Source organism: Gouania willdenowi, chromosome 5 (genome assembly GCF_900634775.1).
Source record: "Gouania willdenowi chromosome 5, fGouWil2.1, whole genome shotgun sequence".
Taxonomy (NCBI): domain Eukaryota; kingdom Metazoa; phylum Chordata; class Actinopteri; order Blenniiformes; family Gobiesocidae; genus Gouania; species Gouania willdenowi.
The window spans coordinates 2,148,946-2,167,945 of NC_041048.1; the positions used below are offsets into that span (position 1 = coordinate 2,148,946).

At 36.2% G+C, this 19,000-nt stretch overlaps 1 protein-coding gene across 1 annotated transcript in view; it reads left to right on the forward strand.

The window, feature by feature from the left end:
* The window catches only part of LOC114463237 (sodium- and chloride-dependent taurine transporter-like), a 43,243-nt gene extending 31,261 nt beyond the window's left edge, over nt 1–11,982 (forward strand). Inside the window, exons 10-15 of the mRNA XM_028446644.1 lie at nt 1,731–1,843; nt 3,344–3,481; nt 6,973–7,075; nt 8,616–8,716; nt 9,850–10,020; nt 10,387–11,982. Coding sequence (XP_028302445.1) covers nt 1,731–1,843; nt 3,344–3,481; nt 6,973–7,075; nt 8,616–8,716; nt 9,850–10,020; nt 10,387–10,545 — 785 coding nt within the window. The 3' untranslated portion in view covers nt 10,546–11,982. The remainder of the gene's footprint in view (nt 1–1,730; nt 1,844–3,343; nt 3,482–6,972; nt 7,076–8,615; nt 8,717–9,849; nt 10,021–10,386) is intronic.
* The last annotated feature ends 7,018 nt before the right edge of the window (nt 11,983–19,000 follow it).

The following is a 19,000-nucleotide window of genomic DNA, read 5'->3' on the forward strand; positions in this document are numbered from 1 at the left end:
TCATCAGCTGCAAACGCTGTTGCACTTTTCATGGCTGCTTCCTTGTTCCCAGACTTTGTTTTTTTTAACGTTTCTGAATATAGATTCTCAGTGAAATCTGACCTCCTAAAAATAAATGACAAAACAATAAAAAAGTTGGCATCTGCTGCTGTTTTGCAAGAAGTCATTTTGCTTTCCTGGTGGAAGGAGCAAAATGGTTGGAGTGATTGACCTAATGACAGTGTTTGATATGCATTGGATTGACATTTCCAAGCACTTTAAAGTGTAATCAAAGCCATTTTTGATATTTTCTTTGGATGGACAAACTGATTTTCATGCACTGGCTGTACTGTTCTTTTTCTTTTGAAATGCTGTGCTTACAATAACATGTACTAGTTACCAGGGATGGGTCAATTACAATTGTAATGGTGTAATCGGTAATTAATTGCAATTATGACTTAATTATAAAATGCTGCTGTTGTAATTGTAATTGAAGTTGCAGAAAAATGGTAAAAATAGGCAAATATTTAACTGTAATTGACTTCAGATAAATGACTGTAATCGTAATTTTTATGGAAACTCAATAAAAACTGTCCTTTACAATATAATTAAACGCAAAACTGTGGAACCGTGTTACAGTTCTATGGCTTACACACACGTAGTTAGTAGTTAGTAAAATATGTGTCAGTCTGTGAATGTGGTTAAATTGGTAAAAATAAGCATGAAATATGGCAAAAAGAGGTTAAAAGTGATAATATATGTCAACATGAGTGACATGAGGTGGAAAAGTGGTGGAAAGGGTTTAAAAGTCCCGAAAATGTGACGAAACGTAACAAAAAGTTTCATAAATGGGAGTAATGTAGCAAATATGGCAAGAAAAAGTGATAAAATAGGTTCAAATATGGCAAGTTTGGTGTAGTTGCAGAAATAGGTTACAAATAAGATAAAATGTAATTGTAATTGAGTTCAGATAAATTACTTTGTAATTGTAGTTGTCTTAGAAATTCTATGAAAACTGTAATTTAAAATTGAATCAAATGCAACTTTTCTCGCGGGTCTCTTGAGGATCATTTTACCATTTAAAAAACATTTAGGGGAATAGTGCTCAGACATCCACACCAAGATTATTAATACCAATATTTTCCTGAATAAGGAAGCTTACAAAATATTATTTTAGTGTATTTTATAGCTGATTTAAGACATCATAAACGTTGCTAACAGAAAGCTAACACAAGAGGAAGAGGACATTTTAATTGTAATTGAGAAAAAATGCTGGCAAACGTAATCATAACAGAGTTGTAATTAAACGTGGATAAAAAAGACGTAATTGTAATTGACCCCAACCCTACTGTAGTTACATTATCCTGCAAACTGTAATGAATGCTTCACAGTTTTTGATTCACAGAGACTTACGTTTCATTCCTTCTATGGAAGATGTTTTCTAAACGTTGGTTTTTTGCAGTTTGCAGATTATGTTGTGTGTGTAAATGATTGTGTGAATATGAAAAAGCTGTGTAAATAAAAATGTGTTACATTAACAGGTAAGTAAAAGTGTTAGATACACACACACACACACACACACACACACATTTGAAACACGTTAAACATGTGAGCTGCTGTCCTAAAGCTAAAGTGTGATCGTGATCGTGGGGCTTTCCCGGATGGATGCAGACCAGCGCGTCACATGACTCTAATGTGGCCCCCCTCTTTCTGCTCTTTCTCCCCCCCCCACTCCTCCCACTTTTGTGCAGGTCCAGGCCTGGCGTTCATCGCGTACCCCAAAGCTGTAACCATGATGCCTTTTCCTACTGTCTGGGCCATCCTCTTCTTCATTATGCTGCTGCTGCTTGGCCTCGACAGTCAGGTCAGTGTCTACGATACGTCACCTTATTTTTACAACCATCAGGCATTTCAGAGGAAATGATACAGTCCTACAGTAGCATTGTGGCTAAGGGTGTCTGATATCGGTCTGATTTCAACAGAAATCTGAACGTCGGATGATATCGACAGCATCTAAAATTAGGAATGTTCCTAATTTTCACTAATATATATATTAGTGCTGGGACTTTACCGCATTAATTGCAATTAATTAATTACAGAAAAATAACCTACAAAAAAAATGTACGCAGTTAATCGGTTTTTACTCCAAACAGCACAGAACCTTTCTTATCGCACAAGTTCCCAGTATACCCATAATACTGATGCACAGACCACAACACAAGAAACAGGAGAACCAGAGCACACGTCGTTGCTATTTTTGTGGGCGTTAATTTAGTTAAAAATAAAAACACTGGATGGAATTTAAAAGTCAAGTTGTGTGAAAATTGTTCAAGAAAATGTTTGTTGATCAGTGGAGTTCTTCTATCCTCAGTTAATGCTCAAAGCTAAACATGTAGCAGCTAGCACCTCAATGCTAAACTTGTAGCAGCTAGTACCGCAGTGCTAAACATGTAGCAGCTAGCACCTCAATGCTAAACACGTAGCGGCTAGCACCTCAATGCTAAACACGTAGCAGCTAGCACCTCAATGCTAAACACGTAGCAGCTAGCACCTCAATGCTAAACACGTAGCAGCTAGCACCTCAATGCTAAACACGTAGCAGCTAGCACCTCAATGCCAAACACGTAGCAGCTAGCACCTCAATGCTAAACACGTAGCAGCTAGCACCTCAATGCCAAACAAGTAGCAGCTAGTACCTCAGTGCTAAACACGTAGCAGCTAGCACCTCAATGCTAAACATGTAGCAGCTAGCACCTCAATGCTAACATGTAGCAGCTAGCACTTCAATGCTAAACATGTAGCAGCTAGTACTTCAATGCTAAACATGTAGCAGCTAGCACCTCAATGCTAAACACGTAGCAGCTAGCACCTCAATGCTAACATGTAGCAGCTAGCACTTCAATGCTAAACATGTAGCAGCTAGTACTTCAATGCTAAACATGTAGCAGCTAGCACCTCAATGCTAAACATGTAGCAGCTAAGACCTCAATGCTAACATGTAGCAGCTAGCACCTCAATGCGAAACATGTAGCAGCTAGCACCTCAAAGTTAAACATGGAGCAGCTAACACCTCAATGCTAAACATGTAGCAGCTAGTACCTCAATGCTAAACATGTAGCAGCTAGTACCTCAATGCTAAACATGTAGCAGCTAGCACCTCAAAGCTAAACATGTAGCAGCTAACACCTCAATGCTGAACATGTAGCAGCTAGTACCTCAAAGCTAAACATGTAGCAGTTAACACCTCAATGCTAAACATGTAGCAGCTAGTACCTCAATGCGAGGCTAATGTAAATGTAAATCCTCTGTTTTTCAACATGTTTCTAAGATGTTTAAATGTGTGTTTTTTGTGCCTCCTCTGCAGTTTGTGGAGGTGGAAGGGCAGATCACATCACTGGTGGATCTGTATCCGTCCTTCCTAAGGAAGGGTTACCGCAGAGAGGTCTTCATCGCTATCATCTGCTGCATCAGCTACCTGCTTGGACTCACCATGGTTACCAAGGTAACAGCACGGAGGGAGGAGCTCCTCTACAAGGCCTAATTATTCACTAGTTTTCCCATAAATAAAAGGATCTGTTTTGTATCATCGCTGGAACTAACAGGGAAATAATTTAGCAGCTATTGGTAGAAAATCCCCTGAGCAATGATATATTTATATTGTGGAATCATGAGAACTTCCTTTTCTTTTGGCTGATATATTTTTAGATGCGTCGTCCTGATTTAGCTCCACCAGCTGTGCTTTAGCCTCATTTCTCATCAATCTTTCATTCTTCTTCCGTTCTCTACGTGACTTTACAATGTGAACGTTCTGATGGGAATCATGTAAACCATTTAGTACACTTTACTAGTGCGTTGAAAGGATAGTGAAAGGATTAGCTAGTGACAGATTGAGCCAATGAGAGCCGAACAGGAACAAACATCATATCTCGTGCACAAAGCAGTATCAAAACAAACATGGCGGCCATCACAGCTGCTCTCTGCTCTGTTTAAAAACACCTGGATATGTTGTTGAAACCATAACAAGAAGAGGCTTTAAAACCATAAGTCTGTACCGTACTACACGCTGTTTTCATGGGAAAATGATCTACGCTTGTGTCGCGCTATTGTCGTCAGATCTGCTCATTGTTTGATTGGTCACTTTGGGTGTGTTTGTCCCGCCCCCGCTCAGACTAATGGCCTGTATGAATAATACACAGACATTAGGATGGATTCCAGGCTGATTTTCATCACAGTCTGTTTTTGTCTCGTCTTTTATTTGTTGACGATAACGTCAATTAATTTAGTCATAGTTTTAGTCTCAATCAATGACTTCTTTTAGTTTTTGTTTAGTTTTTGTCCTCAAAAATATATTTGTGACGAAAATATTTCGTCAACAAAATGAACACTGCTAGTAGTAAAGCTTTGAATTGTGACTCGTAGACTTACTAGTACTAACCCAGTACTAGTAAGTCTACTAGTCACACTGTACATGTTTAGTTTGATGGGATTAATACTTTTTGAGATATGGATAATTTAGTGAGGGTCAATTTTCCTGCCGTTATTTTTCTAATATCTCAGGAACTCCAGCACATAGAAAAGATAAATATGGTATATGAACACAGCTACTTTCTCAGAATATAGAAAAACATGTCAGCTCATCTAAATCGTCACAAAGTCAGTGTGTGGGTCTGCAGTAAACTACTTAGCATATGTCTCAGCTCCCTGTAATGTGATCAGCTTAGAGCTATGAACATAGACTGTTCACATCACTAATGATTTGTCACATATATGTATTGGTTCTAGGGTGACACGCTCCGGAATTCTGAAAAAATACTTATTTTTTTCCTATTTTCATTAGCCCATAACTACATGTGGGAATGTAAGAAAAAAATCTGGTTTCTGTTTTAATTTATAATATAAATGTTACTCTTTTGTTGGATATAAAACATCATTTTTATCTTGCACTCTGGGCTACAGTATTTCACCACTCGCTGATATTGAAAATCCTTTACATGAAACTATTGTAACATGATTCTGTGTCTCACATTAATTTATTGATCATTACTTTTTCACTAATAACATAATAAATATAAAAATCATTGCATCAGAAAAACAGTTATTTTTGAAAACATGATATTAATTATGAACACATTTCTCATGTTTTACATTTTTTTCTTTTTTGGGGGTGTTTTTCCTTCAAAATACATGATTATATATATATACATCAACATTATTCACATTAGTGATTAAATGCTGCATCAGGTATGAAACCAGTTCAATGAAATGGTCCTCATTTTACTGGTTATTATTCCCCAAAGTGTTCACTTTTCCTTCACCACTGCTAATAGTAACACTTTTTACTTCACTAGTAAAGTCTACTTGCACTTTTAAACCAAAATTGAGCATTAATAGAACTTCATAATGCACCATATCACTGATATTGATTGATTTATTTATTTATTTCAAACAGCTTGCCATACTTCACTAATAAAGTGCACTCGTAACCATAGACTAAGTACATGTCCTCTACATGTGAGTACCAGTAAAGACGTCTCGTGGTGTCTTATTTTTGGCTTTTCTGTGCAGCTTTTTGCTGTTTTATCGTTTCCATCACTGGACTTTTCCCATGACAGCATCTGTTTATGGCTGTGGGAACAATCCCATGTTCTCGTTGTCTGGACACGCAGGAAAACTCATTCAAGCGTGTGTGTGTGTGTGTGTGTGTGTGTGTGTGTGTGTACCCACGATGTAACACAATAGTTTTCCCACACAGGTGCAAAATATGAATATTAATGCAATGTAATAAAAAATAGTAAAAGATAGAGGATATTGGTTTTTTTTTTACAAATGTAGCCAAAAACCTTTGAAATGTACATATTAGTAGATCTATGTCTAACAAAACACATTATTATGCAACTTATTTATTTCATTAACTTTTAACAATAGGACAACTTTGCAGTTTTAGAGCTTGTGTTCCTCCATCTTGAAATCATGTGATTGATGATGTCACATGACCCCACTTCCTGTAAACATCCCATTGTTTTCTATTAGAGTGAAACATTCAGCCTGATTTATAGATAATTTAGCAGATTTTTCAGTCAAAATAACAGCTTGTTTGTTGCTCTGAATAATCGGAAAAAGTTAAAGATGTCGATGTAAACCTCTTTTGTTTACGGAAAGAGAATAAAAACAGTTTTAAACAGACAGTTCCAACTCTGAAGTTTGGTAGTAAACAATGAAGCAGAGAAGAGGAGCTCTCCTAAGGGACCTTTACTCCCACCCAAAAGGACTTTATTCCTCAGGGTTTGTGCGTCTTCAACAGTCCGTGATTACTCGCTAACATCAGCCACCAGAGCGTGTCAGCACACTGTTTAAGGGGGAGTAAATGGTCCTTTAGGAGAGCTCTTCTTCTCTGCTTCATTGTTTACTACCAAACCAGAGTTGGAACTGTTTCCCCCTATGGCCACATCATTTTTTCAGGTAACAACTGTTTTTGTTCTCTTTCTGTAAACAAAAAGAGGTTTACATCAACATCTGTAACTTTTCCTGGAGTTTTTTAGAGCAACCAAAAGCAATCTAAAAATCAATGTTTCACTCCAATAGAAAACAATGGGATGTTTACAGGAAGTGGGGCCGTGTGACATCATCAATCACATGATTTCAAGATGGAGGAACACAGGCTCTGTAAAATAGTCCTATTTTTAAAAGTTAATGAAATGGAAATCGGTCATAATAATGTGTTTTGTTAGCCATTGATCTACTAATAAGTACATTTCAAAGATTTTAGACCACATTTGTACCAACAGAAGCGAATCCCTTTAGAGATGTTTGTGCCTTGCTAATAACCAGTTAGACTTTTAATCAGTGTTTTCTTTTAAATAGAGATTCTTAGTATTTACAGTTGGTCTTTGCTGAGCCTCAAACAGAAAACCCACCGGTCGCTCCTTTAACCTGGCAGCGTTATTATCTGATGGTGGAAAAGCTGTTTTTAATCATGTGTTTTTGTCTCTGCAGGGTGGCATGTTTGTTTTCCAGCTGTTTGACTACTATGCAGCGAGCGGTGTGTGCCTTCTGTGGGTGGCATTCTTTGAATGTGTAGCTGTTGCCTGGGTTTATGGTGAGTACTCCACTCATTTCATGAAGTCTTTTTCATGCTAAGGTGAATGTATGATTTCATCATCATAGGTGTCTTTATTTAGCTGCTACTAGATAGCTGTTGTATTTTTAGTTATTTTTGTGTTACTAATGGAAATTCTTCTAAATTATGAGGTGAAAACTTAAAATTTTGCCTATCACTAATTAGGGCCTGAGCACTGAAGACGGATTCTTCTTTAATTTAACGTGTAGTTTTTTGATAGAATTTCGGGATTCGTTAGCACCACCTAGCATTCGTAACTTTCCACTGGTTTGAACCAGCTTGATGGCATTTGGTAGGCATATGCAGTAGGCCGTGACTAGCAAAAATGTAATTTGGACCTATAACCTAAATCTGACAAAGTCTGCAATTTTGAATGTAGCTGGCTAAATTTGGCACTTTTTATAAATTTTTGGCCGAACCACACTGTCTTTAAAATGAAACTCTTTTTACAGTGTTCATAATTTCCACTAGAAATTTTGGATTTATTTTACAATATTTTTAGATTTCCAAATTGTTGCAAACCTTCCTCCCCCCAAAAAAACCACTAAACCACACATGTCAAACTCAAGGACCGGGGGCTAAATCCTGCCCTGTAGAGCAGCCTATTTGGCCCGCAGGTGAAAGTAAAAATTATTGTGTAAATGACCAAATAATTAAATTGTAGTATCTCAGCTCAGCTTAATAAAACTCCACAGTTTTATTAAGTTTTTTATTCTCTAAAATCTTGTCATTTTCCTTAAGGTTTTTCATAAAATTTCCCCAAATTAAACAATATCCTCATTTTGGAACAGCTCTTTCACAGTGAAAGTGACGTACAGCAGGATCCGTCTAAGATAGAGGGCGACCGTGGCTCAGGTGGTAGAGGGTCGTCTTCTGATCGAGAGGTTGGGGGTTTGATCCCAGTACCTGACTATGTGTCGAAGTGTCCTTGGGCAAGACACTGAACCCTAAGTTGCTCCCAGTGGTCGATTAGCGCCTTGCATGGCAGTCCTGTCCCACTGGTGTGTGAATGTGAGAGTGATTGAGTGAATGAGCTGATGTGTAAAGCGCTTTGAGACTGTTTCAGTGGTGATAAAGCTCTATATAAATCAAGTCCATTTACCATTTACCATAAAAATAAGTCATTATTTATGTTTATAAAAGGAAGGAAGGGTCACTAACATCAATCAATATGGTTCATACTGTGAGGGTCATGAATGTAAATTTATCCAAAAATTTGAATGAAAACTATTCAAGATAATGCAAAAGTTTGTCCTGATGGTGGCGCTAGAGAACAGGTCACGGTTTCATTATCAAGGGCTTATTTATGTATAACAACTAATGAGCAAATTGTCAGACACAAAAACTTGGTCAACAATTTTTTGAAAATGATTTTCTAGAGGCAAATATCTCTGGGGTCAGAGTGACTCAAAGGGTGTTGGTAATATTTCAGGATAACAGGAGGGTTAAATTGCTGCTAAATGTCTGCTGTGACTGTTAATGGCTCCTATAAACAGTAAAGTTATTGTTGTCTTTGCAGGCGTTGATAATTTTTATGATGCGCTTGAGGACATGATGGGCTACAGACCAAACGCTTGGATGAAATGGAGCTGGACTGTCATCACTCCTGTACTGTGCATGGTAAGAACACAGCTACATCTGTATTAAGCTCTTCAAACCACATCATCAGCAGATATAACGTCATTTCTGGAGGATTAGTCGCGCCCGAGTATAAGTCGCTTTGTTGATTTAATGGTTTTACTGCTGATTTTAAATGTTTTTATTGATTTTTAAACTGTTAAATGTTTTCTGTTGCACTTTTTAGTCATGTAAAGCTTATTGAATTGCCTAACCTGCTACTAGTATTCTCAACACAACACACACACACACACACACACACACACACAGAAAAAACAATCTCAAAATAACTCCAAAAACACATATTAAGATGATAAAAATACACAAAATGATAAAAAATAAATATACAAAACCACATTAGAAACAGACAAAAATGACTCGCATGACATAAAAAAAATGCTAAAAGTCATTTTCAAAGCACGCAAGACGTCAACAAAATTTACATAAAATGACTCCTAGAAAACATACAAAACAACAAACACACAAAAATACGGACAGTGTAAATAAAGAAATACACAAATGGTGATGACACGACATCAAAAATGCTCAAAATTCCTTGCAAAACACACAAGGGGTCAACAAAATAAATGACTCCAAAAACACAATAAATGACAAGTGCACACAAAATTTCATACTTTCTGTAATTTTTCTGTATTTCTTGTCGTCTGGCACATCTTTCAGTTTCTTGTATTTTTTTGTGTATTTTTTTTGTTGTTTGTTGTCCTTTTGTGTATTTTTCTGTAATTTCATGTTTTTTTTAAATCATTTAGTGTATTTTTGTTGTCATTTTGTAAAATTCTCAAATTTTTTTGTGCTTTATATCATTTTGTTCCTTTACTTTGGGGGGGCCACACAAAATTAGACCGTGGGCCGCATATGGCCCCCGACCCTCCTGTTACCCATGTCTGAGGTGATAAAATGAGCAATTTATATATTGTTAATCAGTAATTACTAGACATTTCAGGTGACCCCATTTAAATTACAGGCGACCCCACATGGAGTCACGACCCCAAGGTTGAAAACCACTGCTTTAAAACCATTTTTAATGCCCACAAATATTCACAACATGTACCCCAGAAACAAGTACACTAATTTAAATGTATATGTAAATTTTAATTTATGTTTTTGTTTTTTAGGGCTGCTTCATCTTCTCCTTGGTCAAATACAAACCGTTGACGTACAACAAGGTGTACGAGTATCCGGACTGGGCCGTTGGAATCGGATGGACTCTGGCTCTGGCCTCCATGATCTGCATTCCCATGGTGGTCGTCATCAAGATCATCCGATCTGACGGACCACTCATTGAGGTGCGTCAGCTTTTAGCACATCAGCAATGAATCAGAATCAGATATTCTTTATTTATCTTTTTTTTTACATTTGATCCAGAATATTGAATGAAAAGAACAAACACTAAAACACAGAAAAGGAAGAAGGAAAATGAAACATTTTTTCATTAGCCTTTATTAATAATCCCTTTTACACGTGTGTCCTGGCAGCAATGCACAAATCAAGTTTACTTTAATTTATTTTTTAAATTACTGCTCGACATTTCAGGCGACCGCACTTTAATTCCAGGCGTCACGACCCCAAGGTTGAAAAACTTTGCTTTAGCGTGTGGACGTGTGATTGGTTGACTGTGTCCTCCTGACCTTGACGTGTCCTTCACTCCACAGAGGATCAAGGCGGTGGCCGCCCCCGTCCGCGGCGGAGCTAGTTCTCGTCCCGCTGACCACCGCGGCCTAAAGGAGCTGACCTACCCCCTGGACCCCAACGGGAACAAGGGTCTGCTGATGAAAGCCCCCACCCACACCATCGTAGAAACCATGATGTGAAGGAATGAGGCGGGGGCTCTCCATGAGATCGCTCTCCTCCCCTCTCCTGTCCTCCCACATGCTTTTAAAGCGAGCTATAGCTTCCTGTCTGTCTGTCTTTGTTCTTCTGGTGGACTCATAAGGGTTAAAGAAGAAAAAAAAACGCTCACATTTCAAATCTTTTAGGAATACTTTGATGGTTTGCTTGAAGGTGGAGAGAAGTCGCCTTTTTAAATCGATCCCTGAATTCCTTCTTCCTGTTGGTAGCTACTAGTGTTGTAGTACGAGACCAGATTTGAAAGGACTTGGTCTTGTCTAGGACTTGAAAGCATCTTTACTCGTTCTTGGAGTCCCCAAACTCTAGATTTTTTTTTGTCAAAACCACTGAGCACTGATAAACGATAATTCTCTTCAATTCATGTGTTACCTTTTTTTTGGGGGGGGGGGGGGGGGGGGGGGGGGGGGGATTCATTTAATGGCCTCGGTCTTGATCTTGACTCAGTCTCGGCTCCCAAATGTCTTGGTCTCAAGACCAGATTTGAAAGGTCTTGGTGTCGTCTACTTGAAAGCATCTTTGCTTGGTTTTGTCTTGGATCTCTAAATTTTTTTGGCCAGACCAGCACTGATTTCTGCTATTCTTCAACTTTACTAATGTGATAATGATGAGAATGTAAAACTAAAGAGAGAATGTTTTTTTAACTGTTCAAACCTTTTCATGGTTTTAGAAGTTCATTTTTATGGTCTTGGTCTTGACTCCAAAAAGTCTTGGTCTTGTCTCGGTCTCGGTGCATTCTGGTCTCGGGCAAGTCTTGGTCTCTGCTAACGTGGTCTTGAGCACAACACTAGTAGCTACTAGCTAGCACCAGCCTCTGGTCTGCTTGGAGTGTCGCAACCTTTAAACAATCAACCATCTTTCTACAAAACAAAAAGAAGAGTCGAGTCTTGAAATCAAACGTAATAATTGTAGCCACATTATTTGGTTGGAGGATGACGTCCTTTTTCCTGCTGTTAGCCTGTGATTCTCTGAGCAAGGCACTGATCTGAAGGCACGTGCCATTGGGTTCAGCTTGGGTGTAATCTGCTGAGCAGAGGCCCTGATGATAAGCACTAGAGGTATTATTAGTTATTTACACATGTCCCCCTTTTAGACCACATCTGAAATCCCGAAAGCTGCACTAGGCAAGATTATTATTATCATTATTGGTTTTTTGTTTTTTGGGAGAATTACGACCAAAGTATCAAAACGTGGCTTTGGCAAAAGGAATGTAACCGATTACGTTGATTTCACATCCTGCTGTTGCCGTGGGAATCAGACGAATCAAAACCAAATAAATCCTGCAACATAAGCCACCATCCAATAAACGTGCTAAATTTTCCAGTGCAGCTAAATGAAAATCTGGAAGCCGCGGCGGCTAATCACCTTTGCTGTGGTCTTAGAACGCACCTTAGATCAAACAACCCACCCCCCACCCCCACCCCCGATCCTTCGTAGTCATGAACGATGGTTGGAAAATAAAAACCAGCACTGAGACTACGAAAGGGGGGGAACTGCCCCCCGCTACACAACGAAGATAGAAGAAGAGCGGTATCTGAAAGGATTTGAAGTGTGGAGGTTGAACCCTTGATTGTATCGTCTGTGGTGTACTGTACAGTAGTAGCTAATCGGTCAATCTATATCTATCTTTATCTATCTTTATCTGTCCTAGATCCAGTTTACAGTACGTTAGTGACTGCACTAGGTATATTTGGCTTCGAGATAACACTTTAATTGAAGTTTTATACATTAAGGCTGACATTAGGCTGTCATTAACTGAATAACGTGTTACGAAGGCTGTCATTAAGTGTTGTTTGCTGAATTGGCATTTTTTGGGTTCAGGTGGAGGGATTAGTGGGGTTAGGTTTTGGGTCACTTACATTTTACAATTAGTTTTTATCCTCAAAAAGACACATTTCAAGACACAACTTCAATTACAATTAATCACAATTACTGAGCCTGAAATAAATAACCTAATAAAAGTTAACCTTGCTCTTGTGTGTTAGCTTTCTGTTAGCATCTCTTATGCTAACAGGTCCTGAATCAGCTGTAAAATACACTAAAAACAAATATTTATCACCTAATTTATTGGTCAGGCTTCTTAATCAATGAAACATTTTTTTTAATTGACAATTTTGAACTCAATTACAATTTAATTATGATTATGACAGCAACAGATTTTTAAAATTACAAATTATAATTATGACATAATAGTAGTTATTATAAATGATTCATGCTAATGACACGTGTCATGTCTTATTAATGACAGCGTAATGTCAACGTTACGTACAAAACTCCAAGTTAAGTGTTACCGATTTGTTTTCTACAAAGGACGACACACAATCATTAGTTTTTATTGGTTTTTAGATTTTTCTTTATTTTTTAAATTTGTCATTTATTTTATTATTGTTGTGTTCACTGTTGAATTTTGCCGTAATTTTACACGAAACCGCTTTAGGTTTGAAAATACTAAGCTATAATACCAATCACAGGTTTACAGGTGTAGACGTTGTATTACAGTCCTCTTTTACTTCTTCTCTTCAGTCCTTTACAAACGGATACAGTTTTTTTCCCCAAATGTTTCCATCCCTCCGTGAAAGGTTGGCTCAGATGACAGAAGCCGTTTTATATTTATAGCTTTTCCTTCATGTTTGCACTGCAGACTGCCTGAAAAACACGTCATTAAATCAGTGGCTGAGTTTAATGTGAAGGAATTTTAGATTTTTCCCCGAGACGCTGGGAAAAAGTGGCAAAGTGGCAGCTGGCTGCAAAAAAAGGAACACACACACACACACACACCAGCCTGTGATGAACAGAGATTTAAGTTTTTCCTTCAGACTGATGTAAAAAAAGAAAAACATCTTTAACCCTCCTCGTAACACTTTTTACCCTTAGGGTCAATCTGACCCCAGGAATATTTGCCTTCAAAAAACGAGTTTCATAAAATTGTTAAATGAACCATATTTTTACACAAGTTTTGCTAAAGCTAAAACAGCTTGGGGTCAAATTGACCCCTGAAGAACACCAATGCGTTCAGCACATTTAAAAAAAAATCATCATGATAATGTTATGCTTAATCAATTGTACCCATCGAATTATGAAGTCATGACATATGAAGAAAAAAAACTCTTTATTTTTAAAATGATAAACATTGAATGGGGTCAAATTGACCCCAAGAATAATAGTTGGGTTAACCTTCCTATTAAATAATTATTGTGAATAAATCAAATTTACTGTCAACATTAAACACAGACAGACACGTTTTACGCAGCTAAAACAGCGGAACACCAATATGTGTTAAAAACAAAAACATTATGATAATTTTATGCTTAATGAATTGTACCCATCGAATTAGGAAAATTCATGAAATATGAAGCAAAAATAAAGTCAACTGTTAAGTTTTTAATGATAAACACTGAATGGGGTCAAATTGACCCCAAGGATAATAGGAGGGCTATGGTCTTTTACATGTCTCTGTTCATTACTGTTCAGGTGTAATAACGTCCCAAACACTCTGTATCACAGATGTCATAAAAATTTGAAATAATTACGGTGTCAAAAGTTGATGCGATAATGATTTATTGATTCTTTGTAGAGACAGACAATGTCTCGCAGACATGGACAAAGTTTTAAATAATCAACGTTTATACTATGAAACCTCACAGAAAACAAACAAACATGTCAGGGAATTTCTGCATGTGTACCCGTCCCCAACAAATATCCTCTCAGGACTCAGATTACTGCAGTAAAAACCTGATTTTATTATTATTATTATTATTATTATATGGAGGCTGGAGATTGTGGATAAGGTATAAAACAAACACTGCCTACTTTTTATCCATGCAGGGTTTTTTGCAGCTTTGTCTGTGAAACCGAATCCAAACACTCAACAAATATCAGACACACTAATGCACGCAGACACACAGTCCTGATCCTTGCATTACAAAGATTGTCCTTTATGGCAGTGGTTCTCAACCTTGGGTTGCCAGATGACTTCAGAAAAACTAAATATATTTTTCTTTTTAACAATTTAAGCCCATTTTTGCAAATTTTTACCCTTTCTCTGCGACTACACTAAACTTACCATATTTTAAGCTGTTTCTATCCTTTTTTGGGCCATGTTTTTGCTCCTTTTAATGCATTTTGCTACATTTCTCCCCTTTCCAACACTTCTCACCTAATGTTACATATGCTGACCCATTATTGTCATATTTCATGCTTATTTTGGCCAATTTAACCACATTCACAGTGTGTCATGCCCATTATTAAGTTAGTTTTAACTGGCCATTATTTACCAGTTTAAACAGTTTTTTTCTACTTATTGTTCCAATATTGACACTTTGAACCATTTTCACCACTTTTTCTGTCAGTTTTTGCCCACTCTAATTTGCAACTTTTAACCAATTTCTGTGGTTTTTAAAATCCAATTTTACCACCTTTTCAACCATTTTTGGTCACTTTTAACTAAAAAACTGGTCTCTGTCACCTTTATTTTCGGGAACGCAAGGTGAAAAGGTTGAGAACCAATGCTTTATGGCACTTAAGTTGATTTATATATATATATATATATGGTCATATTTTTTTTATTGAAAAAAAAAAGAAATAAATCAGTGAACCAAGATGAAAAATGTTTAGGATAAGCTTAAAAACCAAGCCAAAAAACAACAAAACACAAAAACTGAATGAGCCAACCTTAAATGTGGATTAACTATTGACTAACTACTTCTACTATCACACAGGAAGTCCGCGTTTATAGCATTTGCGAAACTTCCTACCGCTGGATTTTAAATGTGAATGGCATCTGCTAGTGACTGTAATGCTTTTATTTTGTAGGTTGAAACTGAAGAAATAGTTTCTTTCATTTGTTTTTTTAAGGAGATGATTTAAGTGAACTTGTTGAATTTAGATGTCTTTGTTTTTGTTTGAATTGTGTGTGTGTGCGTGTGTGTGTGCGTGTGTGTGTGTGTGTGTGTGTGTGCGCGTGTGCGTGCGTGTGCGTGTGTGTGTGTGTGTGTGTGTGTGTGTGTGCGCGTCCCCCTCTGCCTTTTCTATTCCAGATGTAGTGTATTTGAAACATCTGTCATCGGAGTATGTACATGTACAGCCCGTCAGTGGAATAGCACACTCGGACACACACAAAAATGCTAAAAAAAAATGTAATGTGCAATACTTTGTAGTATGCATTCATTTTCTACTCTTTTTTGCTTTAGAAAACATAAAGCCATGAAGTTAACCATTAGGGTCCAGTTAACTGTCAATCTATTACAAAACAACATGCAAAAATGATCTAAAAAATACAAAAATAAATAAAAATGATTTAAAAAAAAAAAAAAAAAACAGTTTGTAAGATTTATGAAACATAAAAACACTGCCATTAAGCCCACTGGCTTTCTCTGTACTTGTACTTTTTTGTGTCAAAGCAGCTTTTCTTATATTTCACTGTCCAAATTTGTCAACTTCACTCCACATATCGTACAACAGTATGTATCGTACAAGATTGATCATCATGATGTGTTGGGAACATTTTTACCAAAGCGTCTTTCATTTGAATAAAAAGTCCTTTTGGGAAAATGTTTTGCTGTTGACTTTAAATCCAACCAAGAGAAGAAGAAGAAGAAGAAGACGAAATCTAACACATCAAATCACATTCTGTTGGAATGAGACAAAAATAATAATATTACACTATAATTGGTGAATTCATTTCAGAATCCATAATAACAGCAAAACTTCCTTTGATCTCCTGACATGTTTCGACTGTCAACTACAAGTTGCTTTTATGTTTCCTTGACTTCCGCGTAATAATTGCAGCAAGTTCTTTTTGTCGTCCTCTTGAATAATATTGTTGTATATCTAATAATAATATTAATAATATTATTCTTTTTGAAAAACAATATTATTCAAGAAGAGGACAAAAAAACTTGCTGGAATCATTACACGGAAACATCAAAGCCATCAACAGACGAGATCAAAGTTAATTTCCTGAAAAACTGTTTTCTGAATAAATTAAACCTTAACATATTATATGTATATATTTATTTCAAAATCCATGTTGTTTTCACTGTTTGTGAAATATATCAGGGTTTAAAGTCTGTTTATGTGACATAGGTGCAGCAATAGTTTGAAAACGTTACTGACAGATGTAGACTTTTGGATACGTGGATATATATTAATGTTTATTTTGACACAAAATAAGGAGATGTGTGGGGAAAAAAAAAAAAAAAAAAAAAACAATGACTAAGCGCTTATTTGGGGACAATTTCAGCTTAGAAAACATGCTCTGTACACCAGCCCTACTTCTCTAAGAATGTACAAGGAGAAATCAACAATTGTTGGGAAATTAAATTTGAATGGGCAATGTTTATTTGTTACGGCCAATGTTGAAGCTAAATCAAAGACAAACGTGTGTTTCCAATAGGTTTTACAAAGTTGTAAAACACTTCATTTTTTTCTTTTCTTAATAAAGAAATTGTCTTCAGAAAAATCGAGGAGTGTTTTACTTCTCTTCGTCTATTGAAACAAAAACAAAAAAACATGTAAAAATGATTTCAAAAATAAAAATGAAAAAACAGGCTTTCCCTGTAACTTTTTGTCAAAGCAGCTTTTCTTATATTTCACTGTCCATTTTTGTCAACTTTGCTCCACATATCAAACCACATTCTGTGGAAAAGAGACAATAAACAACACAACAATTGATAAATTCATTTCAGAATCCATAATTCCAACAAGTTCTTTTTCAATAATGTTATTGCTTCATTTATTCAGACAACAGCTTTTCAGCAAATGTTATTTTGATCTCCTTCAGAGGCTTCTGCTGATCACAATGTTTTCTTTGATGTTTCCTTGACATCCGGATAATAGCAATTTTGTTTAATCTTCTTCTTAAATGATATTATTGAATATTGGATGATAATGATGTTCTTTTTTTAATAATAATATTATTAAAAAAACAATTCAAAAGAAAACTTGTTGGAATTATTACGCGAAAGACAAAGAAACATCAAAGAAAACATCAAAGCGATCAGCAGACAAGATCAAAGTAATTTCCTAAAAAACAATCTTAACATTTTTTTTCTGTGTCTTTGTTGAAACAAAATGAATAAATAAAAAAAACAGTTTGTAAGACTTCTGAAACATCAAACACTGCCATTAAGCCCAGAGGCTGTACATTTTTGTGTTAAAGCAGCTTGTCTTATATTTCACCATCCATATTGTCAACTTCATTACAACATCTCAAATCACATCCTGTGGAAAATAGACAATAAATGACACAATTGATTAATTCATTTCAGAATCAAATATTCCAGCAAATTCTTTTTCAATAATATGTTATTGTTTCATTTATTCAAACATCAGTTTTTCAGGAAATTAATCTTGAATGATATTATTGAATATTGAATAATAATAATAAAACTTACTTAATAAAAAAAAATATATTATTCAAAAACAATTCAAAAGAAAACTTGTTGGAATTATTACGCAGGAGTCAAAGAAAACATCAAAGCAATCAGCAGACGAGATCAAAGTAAATTTCCTGAAAAACAGTTGTCAGAAGAAATAAAATAATAAACATATCTATATCTTAATAAAGAAAAAGTTTTTATTGAAACTCCTGTTTTTAAACTGGTACTTGATCCTGGGGCTAAACCCCCCCCCCCCCCACAGCAAAATAAAGTAGTGTGATCCTTATAAAGCCTGTATTACAAGATTTGAGGCAGTCGAGCCAACACGGGGCAACATTCCAGCAGCTGTCGACATGTGAAAGTAATAAATGTGGCTGCAAACCCCAGCCATGGCTCTTATGTAACATAGGAAACTGTAGTCATGTAATGGATGGAAAGAGTTTAGGAGATGATGTATTTTATGACAAAAAACAAGTTGAAGTACAAAAGTGATTTGTTTTATTTCAGGGAAAGTCACGTTTGACTACATGTTGGATTTTACAGTCACAAAAGGGACTTTAGGAAAAAGCTGCAGTGGCTTTTCTTTGACCCTAACACATTTTACCCTTGGGGTCAAACTGACCCCAGGGATATTTTCCTCCTGAAAATGATTTTCAGAAAGTTCTTGACCAAGTTTTTGTGTCAGACATTAACAATGACAATATAAATAATATAGACAAGCCTTTGATAACAAAACCTTGACCTGTTTTCTGGCGCCACTGTCAAGACAAGCCTTTTAAATTTGAATTAATTTATCTTGAATTGTTTTCATCCAAATCCTCTCAAATGTACTGAAAACATTAATGACCACTAGAGTATGAACCCTATTGGTTGTGGTGATGATGTGGCTTTTGACCTTTCCTCTAGCGCCACCATCATTTTTTTAAGGTAAGACTACTGTAAAGCCTAAAATATAAACATTTTGAAAAAAAAATAGGCTATAGTATGACATAAAAATGAAAATGTTACAAAATATATATTTTTTTAAAGTAAGGCTAGTAAG